General features: G+C 43.1%; 1 protein-coding gene across 1 annotated transcript in view; it reads right to left on the bottom strand.

Annotated features, from left to right (window-relative positions):
• R3HCC1 (R3H domain and coiled-coil containing 1) overlaps positions 1–3,567 on the bottom strand; it is a 9,900-nt gene extending 6,333 nt beyond the window's left edge. Inside the window, exons 1-4 of the mRNA XM_006911761.1 lie at positions 3,551–3,567; positions 1,126–1,321; positions 537–664; positions 127–264 (exon numbers count right to left, since the gene is read on the bottom strand). Of these exons, the coding sequence (XP_006911823.1) occupies positions 127–264; positions 537–664; positions 1,126–1,321; positions 3,551–3,567 (479 nt within the window). The remainder of the gene's footprint in view (positions 1–126; positions 265–536; positions 665–1,125; positions 1,322–3,550) is intronic.
• Positions 3,568–7,980: the final 4,413 nt, after the last annotated feature.

Raw genomic sequence — 7,980 nt, 5'->3', positions numbered from 1 at the left:
GAGTCAGCAGCCTGGGGGGTTCCTGGCCCTGGTTCCCTGACAAGCTCTCCCCTCCCAGGGGCTGGCCAACTCACTCACCCACCACAAGGAACCGCACAGGGCCTTCCAAGGTGGAAGGATACACACCTGACATCCAGGTGACAGATGACCGTCCTCCTCTTCCAGCCCTCCCCAACAGAGAAGCTGCTCAAAAGATCAAAATTCTCTGCTGTTCTATGGATCAGGTACCGCAGGCGACTGGAGAGTGGGGGGAAAAGAAGTACCCTGCGAAGGGACGGGAAGGAGCGCTGAGCAGGGACTCCACGTGCAGCCCCTGGCGCCCCTTCAGTTGTAGGGTGGTGCTCAGAATTATACAGGAAAAAATGTAGCCGGGAGAAGCCAGAGGGCAGATTGTTAAACCTAAAGGCCAAGGTCAGAGCCAGCTGCAGGCCAGTGACCCTGGATGCACCACTGGGGAAAGGGGCAGAGGGGACCGGGTGCACCCTGTCCTTCCTAGCTGCAGGGCGTGCCCCTCCACCATCCTCGTCCCAGCTTACTTTGACAGCTGCTTCTGCAGCAAGAAGCGGTCCAGCTCCTCCTGGACCTGGTGCACAAAGTCATTCTCGGTCGGGGAGAGGAAGACACCGTCCAAGCAGAGAAGGGCCAGGGTGACAGGTGGAAGAGCCTGTAGGGCAGACGGCCAAGGCCCGGGTCAGAGAACGAACCTCTCGAGCCACCCCAGCCCCGCAGTGTCGGTGCTGCAAGGGACTCAGAGACATCGTGGCCCACGTCTCTCTTCTGACAAGAGAGAAGCAGGCTCAGAGATGGGGAAGGGACGAGCCCAGGTCCCCAGGCACGGCAGCAGCGGGGCACGGCAGCAGCGGGGCACGGGAGGGGCTCCACGCCCGGGCCTCAGCGCGCTGCCCCCGCACCACGGCGGGATGCTGCAGGGCGCTCATGCCCGTGTTCCGTGCGCTGCCCCGGCCTCGGGACTCTCGGCCCTGGTGCGGAGTCGGGGAGGCGGGGGCCGCCTCGGGCCTGCTCGGCAGGCGCAGCTGGCCCTCCGCTGTTCGGGAGCTAGAGGACGGAGGGTGCGAGCCGGCCCCGAGAGAGGTGACCTGCCCCCGGCCGGTTCACCGCACTCACCGCGACCACCCAGCGCGCAGTCGCCGCCCCGAGGTTCCCCAGAAGCCTGTGCGCCCCTTCGCGCCCCGTCGCGCCTGACCACCGTCCGGGCCTTCGCGGAGCCGCAGCGCCCCCGCGCGGCCCGGGGGAGGCATCGCAAAAATGGCTGAGGGGCGTGTAATTGAGGTTTTTTTTGCCCGTGAGCGCACACTGTGTCCTAGGATCAGTTAAATCCAGACAACACTTTTGAGTGGCACCTATATACTAGATTGCGCGGGTACCTGACTTTCCGGTTCGTTGTCTTCTTCTCTAGGGAATAAAGAGAAAGGTAGTTTTTGGACACTCTGAATTACCTGAAGAAGCTCTGGCGAAAACTGTGTTCATGGACAGCCTTCCTCTGAGAGCTTTGTTTTTGAATGTGTTCAACTCCTCTATCACGGACCAGCTCTAAAGAATGTATTTCTCCACCTTTTGCGAATCACTGCCCTTCGTTGGCCCTCATTGATGGAACCTGCGAAGAGGTCCAACCCACACCAAGGGGTCGCTGACAAGGTGTACTAGTCTTGTGGGTAACAGCATGGGAAAGTCACTAGCATAGTGATTTGCAGGCCATCAAATTATACTACCTTGCTACGTTCAGAAAAAAGTCCAGCACCCATCTTAAATAGGGCTTGAAATTCTTGCCATGGGACAGCCTACGAGATGGGCTCCAGTAATCTAGAAGACCAGAGTTGAAATTCTCATGTTCCCTGAAAGATGCTGAAACGTAAGCCCTTGATCATCCTGAATGCAGAAGCCCAGAGCCACGCAGGGTCCTGAGCTAACGGTCTTTAAAACCAAAGTTTTGGTACAGAAGTGGGACAGTCTGAAAGGCCCTGCAGTAGGATATGGACAAGGTCAGAGGGACAGCGTACCTCCAAAGGCCGATGAGAGAAAATGCCTAAGAGAAAAATGGAGAAAAATTAAGATGCATTTGCTTTCTTGCAATTTTTTCCTACAGTATTTCTTTAAAAGGTGGTAGTATTATATCATATTTATGAAAATTATCTTTCCAATGGTTTTTTTTTTTTTTTTTAAGAATAAAAAGACTAAAGACGGGACTAAATGCAAAGACAACTGAGGAAGTGAAGTCATGAGCCTTTTGGGTGTGGGGAGGACTGGTTTTTTTTTTTTTTTAAGAATAAAAAAACTAAAGACGGGACTAAATGCAAAGAGAACTGAGGAAGCGAAGTCATGAGCCTTTTGGGTGTGGGGAGGACTAATTGTGAGAGAAGATTCTGAAGGCCCGACGGATCCCCTGCCCCCAGCTTTTAGCCTGGAGATGCATCCAGCTTCTGTGGGGCAAAGGGTGAGAAGGCAGCAGGAAGAACAGGGACACCCATTTGGGTTCTGATTCCGCCAGCCCCACCCACATTCATGCTGCCTTAACTGAAGTAGGAGCAGGCCTGAGAGAGTGCTGGGTGACGGCACACCTGCACCGTTTTTTCTGACCAGCTTCCCTGACTGGGAGGTGTGAGGCTAGGAGACAAACCCTCTTAGCAGCTATGGACCGGATACAGCCTGGAAGAAATATGCATGCTGACTCAGAAAACAAAGGCTCAACCTCCTCAACGAAGTGGCCATCTCTCCCCAAAACAGAGGGACAAACCAAAAACTCAGGAAACAAGCACGCCCCACCTCTTTAGAGCTGGTCCTTAATAGAGGAGTTCAACACATTCAGAAACAAAGCTCTCAGAGGAAGGCTGCCCATGAACCCAGTTTCCACCACTGCTTCTTCAAGTAATTCTGAGGCTGAACAGAAAAGAAGTGTCAGCACTCAGACCTCCACTATGGGATGCCTAGTAAATGATGAAGGGGATCAAAGCACATCTATCCACACTATTTGAGGACAAATAGCAGGCGAGGATAGAATGGTCCCCATTCAGAGAAGAGTAACTAGAACAAAAATCAGTACAAAGCATATGCAGAATTTCTACAGCAAAATAAAAGGAAAAAGCATAGCAAGAAAGAGAGGATAAGAGTGTATTGGAATATTCTCTTGGGGAAAAAGAAGAAAATTTCAGTTAATAGCTACTTCGCATTCCCAAGGATATCAAAGTAAACCTGATTTCCACATCACAACAGATAAACCAACAGACTGAGATGAAAGAGAACTATCAGAGCCACAAAAAGATATAAAAGAGGCAATCATGTTCATCATAGAAGCAGCAAAAACGAGAGCCAACGATGCTGAAAACAAACCAGTGGCATGGAGGAAAAGCTTGTGAAAATGAAGATAACTACCATTTACATAAAGCTTGCCATATAAACTGCACATATTTAAGCTTTGCAGCAGCCCCTTCGAATGAAGATTGTTACCCTTATCGTAGGACAATAACCTGAGGTTTCACCAAGGGCACCCAGCTACTAAGGGAAGATCTGCAAATCGCTCAAATCCAGATCTCACCTCACTGCCATATCCATACTCCTAAACAAATCAAAATTAAGATTTTCCATCTTTAGAATGGCATTAGAATTGCTTTGACACTGTGGCCAGTAGCCAGACACAGAAGTCGGGAATTCGATAAATTAGATGAATTGGTCAGTTAGAGAAGCATGCTAGATGTGCATTGTAGACTTTGACCTAAAACAGGAGATATGATTGAAAGATTATGAAAAGGTTGAGTGCAAGGGACATGGGGTTGCAAACAGTCCCGTCTGAAGGGAAGGAACTAAAGGCCCCTGCTGCCATAGTGACCCTAAATTGCAGCCCAGTGTACCTGTGGGCACCTGCAGCTCTGGAGTCTTTGTCCCAGTGTCACATCTCCTCACTCTAAGCCACCTCAACCTGTCCGAGATGGTAACACAGGCACTGAACTGTCTACCCAGGTACTAGCTTGAGGTGACAAGCTATTCTCTCCATGTTTAATGTGAGTTTTATAATATCCAGTTTATGTCTGTCATTAAAGGTCCTTGTAATGTTTACATAGTTTTGCATTTTAGAGACTCTAACGCATTAGGTGGTGATTCCAATTTAAAAAGTGAAATGAATTTCACACTTACAATTTTAAATGGGTAGATGTAGGGGTATTTGATGAAGTTTGTAAATAATATTATAATGTTAAAGAGAACCAGATTCACAATATTTAAGATCAACAAGAGTTGTTTAAATACAGCACACTAGAAGGTCTGCTTCATTGCCTGCTGGGTTGTCCATTTGATATGTATAAGAAAAAAATCAGGACTTCTGGGAAGATGGAATAAATATACTTTTCCTCATTTCTTTCGATAAATACAACTACACACCTTGGACATTATATATGAAACAAACTTAAGGAGACTCTGAAAGGTGGAGAGAAGAAGGCAGACCAGCTCGGGACCTTGGATTCCAAGGAACAACAAAGTGGTAAGTTTCCTGGGTGTTCTTCATGCCTCAGATTTCCAGACTTGGAGCTTGAAGAAGCCAGCAACCCAGAAACACCAATGGACACAAACTAAAAATAACCCCACCCCAACAAAAGCCTTTTTTCTCTCAAGCCAAAGGGGCAAACTAGCAAGACAGAACACTTCGAGACAATAACTGCTTTATCTCAGGCAAACACCATTCCTACTCACACAAGCAAAGGCCAAGTATGAACCTACATTGTCCCCTCCGCAGGTTGTAATGAAGTGCCACAATCTTCCCACCAAGACCATGTCAGAGAAGGCCAACTGGGGAGCTGGGATTTTGATGCCCCCGGGGCAGTAATGAGATCCAGCTCCTAGAGGCCATTGAACAACCTGACTTCCACCTCCGCCCAGCAGCAAAAAGGCTCCCTCCCCCTTGCCCTCCCCACTGGAGTGCTGTCAGAGGAGGCATGGTGGACAGTAGGACTTTCTCCACCACCAAGATATCAAGAGGCCATCCCACCCTGGTGGTGTCAGTGGGGGCCAAGGTGGGAGCAACATCAAGGCACTTCCACCTGTCCCAGCCAGAAAAGGATCTATGGAGGCCTCGGTGGAAACCAGGACTCCCATTTCTACCTAACAGTAATGAAGAGTCCCCACCTCGGGTAGAGAACCTGGACTGTAACCCCGACTTGGCAGTAACAAGGCAGTGCTCCCCATTCCCCTGCTGGAGTGGTGTCAGAAAAAGAGAGCTAAACCAGAGATATAAATAAGAACCAGAATTTCATAACATAATGCCCAAGATGTCCAGGATTCAATCAAAAATCACTTGGGGGGGGGCGGGGAACAGTCAATACCTGCAGATGCCAAGATGCCAAAAATGCTATATCACAAAGATTTTAGAGCAGCCATGATAGAAATGCTTCAACAAGCAATTATCAACGCACTTGAAATAAATGAAAAAATAGTCTCAGCAAAGGCATAGAAGATATAAAAACAAGGACCAAAAGGAAATTTTAGAATTGAAAAAAATACAATTTTTGAATAAAAAGCTCAGTAGCAGAATGGAAAAGGAAAAGGAAAGAGTCTGTGAACTGGAAGATAGAACAATAGAAATTACCCAAACTAAGCAACAGGAGAGAAAAGTCACTGAAAACAAGAAACTAACGGATCTGTAAGACTATAACAAAAATATTTAACATTTATGTCATCAGAACTCCAGAAAGAGAGGAGAAAGAATGTAAGGTTAACAAAGTACTTGAAGAAATAGTGACTGTAAACTCCAAAATTTTCAGACATAAACCAACAGATTCAAGAAGAAAAAAAAAAACAAAAAACACAGAAATCCAAGCTAATACACATCATTATTAAAATTCTGAAAACTAAATACAAAGAAAATTTTGAAAGCAGCCAGAAAAAAGTCTTAACCTTACTTATAAAGGAAAAGGCATAAAAAAAAAATTAGAAAATAAGAGATTATAAGCTGGCAAGGTCCTTCAATCTGTGAGGTCAACCAAGGTTGCCTCATCTAAAAAATAAAAATAAAATAAAATAAAACAAAATACTATGGATAAAGCAAAATAGAATTTTTAAAAATGTTCAAGGAACCTACAGGAAGACAGGAAACAGGAAAATGAAAAACAGAAAACAAAATATAAAATAGAAGACGTAGACCCTAACATATCAATAATTATGCTAAATGTAAATGTTCTAAATACCCCAATTAAGAGAAAAAGATGTCAATTTAAAAACATGATTCAAATATTTGCTGGCTGCAAGAAGCTTACTTCAAATATAAAAATATAGGCAGGTTGAAAGTAAAAGGATGAAAAAAGACCAATCGTGCAAACATTAATCAAAGAAAAGTAGGTGTGGTTATATTAACTTCAGATAAGGTAGACTTCAGAGCAAAGAAAATTACCTGAGACAAAGGGGAACATTATATAATGATAAGAGGCTCAATTCACCAAAGAGACATAGAAATTCGAAATGTGTAAGCACAAAACCAAATAGGAATATGTAAAGCAAAAATTCATAGAACTGAAAGGAGAAATAAATAAATCCACAATTATAAGTAAAGATTTTGACTCCTCTTTCTCTCTCCCTCACTTCCTCTCCCCTCCAATTAATAGAACAACTGAACAGAAAATCAGCAAGGATATAGAACTCAACAACACCATTAATCAATAGGATCTAATCGACATATTGAAACACTCCACCCAACAACTTTTTAAGTAACATGGAATATCTTCCAAGATAAATCGTATTCTAGACCATAAAGCATATCTCAACAAATTGAAAAGAATTGAAATCATACAGTATGTTCTCTGACCAGAGTGGAATCAAACTGGAGATGAGTAACAGAAAAATAGTAGAAAAGTCTCCAAACATTTGGAAAGTAAACAACACACTTTTAAATAATTCATGGGTCAAAGAGGAACTCCCAAAGGAAATTTTTAAAAATTACATTGAATGGAATGAAAATTAATAGAACATATCAAAATCTGTGGGATAGAGGTAAGCAGTGCTGAAAGGGAAATTTATAGCACTAGATGTGTACATTAGGAAAAAAAGAAAAGTGTCAAACCGAAAGAAAAAAAAAGAATATAATAAACTCAAAAGAAAGTAGGAAGAATGAAAACAAGAGAAGAAATCAATGAAACTGACAACAGAAAAACAACAGAGAAAATAACATGAAGAGTCGATTTGAAAATACCAATAAAATTGATAAAGCTTTAACAAAAATGATAAGAACAAAAGAGAGAAGACACAAATTACCAATATCAGGAATGAAATGGGATATCATTACAGACCCTACAGACATCGAAAGTGTAATAAAGAAATACAATAAACAACTTTGCACACATACATTCGACAACTTAGTGAAAAACTCCACTCCTGAAAAGTTTACTTAGTCTATTCCATTTATATAAACTTTTTGAAAAGACAAAATTTTTGAAATGGAGAAGAAATTAGCAGTAGAAGTAGGGGGTGAGGAGGTAAGAGGAGGTAGAAGGGAGGTAGAAGGGAAGTAGAAGGGTGTAACTAAAACAATTATAGGAGGAACCTTTGTGTTCTAGATCTTGGCTGTGGTGATGGATACAGGAACTACACATGTAATAAAGTTATATATATAACTAAATACACACACAATTACAAGTAAAACTGAAAAAAATCTGAAAAAGTTAGGTCGATTTTATTAATGTCAGTATTTTAGCTGTGATATTGTACTGTAGCTTGCAAGATGTTACTATTGGGTGAAACTGGGTAAAGGATATATGAGGTTTCTCTGAATTATTTCTTATAATTGCATGTGACTCTACAACTTGCTCAATAAAGACTTGCAATTAATTTAAAAGGAAAATCAAAATATATAAAATTTATAAATGCAGATTAAATGTTCAATAACAATAAAATGAGTAAAACCAGGACCAAATGTTTAAGAAAAATAAATTTGTTCTGTCATTTAGTTTATCAAAATTGTTTTCATTTTTATAAAAATATTTGGTT

This window comes from Pteropus alecto, unplaced genomic scaffold (genome assembly GCF_000325575.1).
Source record: "Pteropus alecto unplaced genomic scaffold, ASM32557v1 scaffold394, whole genome shotgun sequence".
Classification (NCBI taxonomy): Eukaryota; Metazoa; Chordata; class Mammalia; order Chiroptera; family Pteropodidae; genus Pteropus; species Pteropus alecto.
This window is presented reverse-complemented; position numbering and strand designations above follow the sequence as displayed.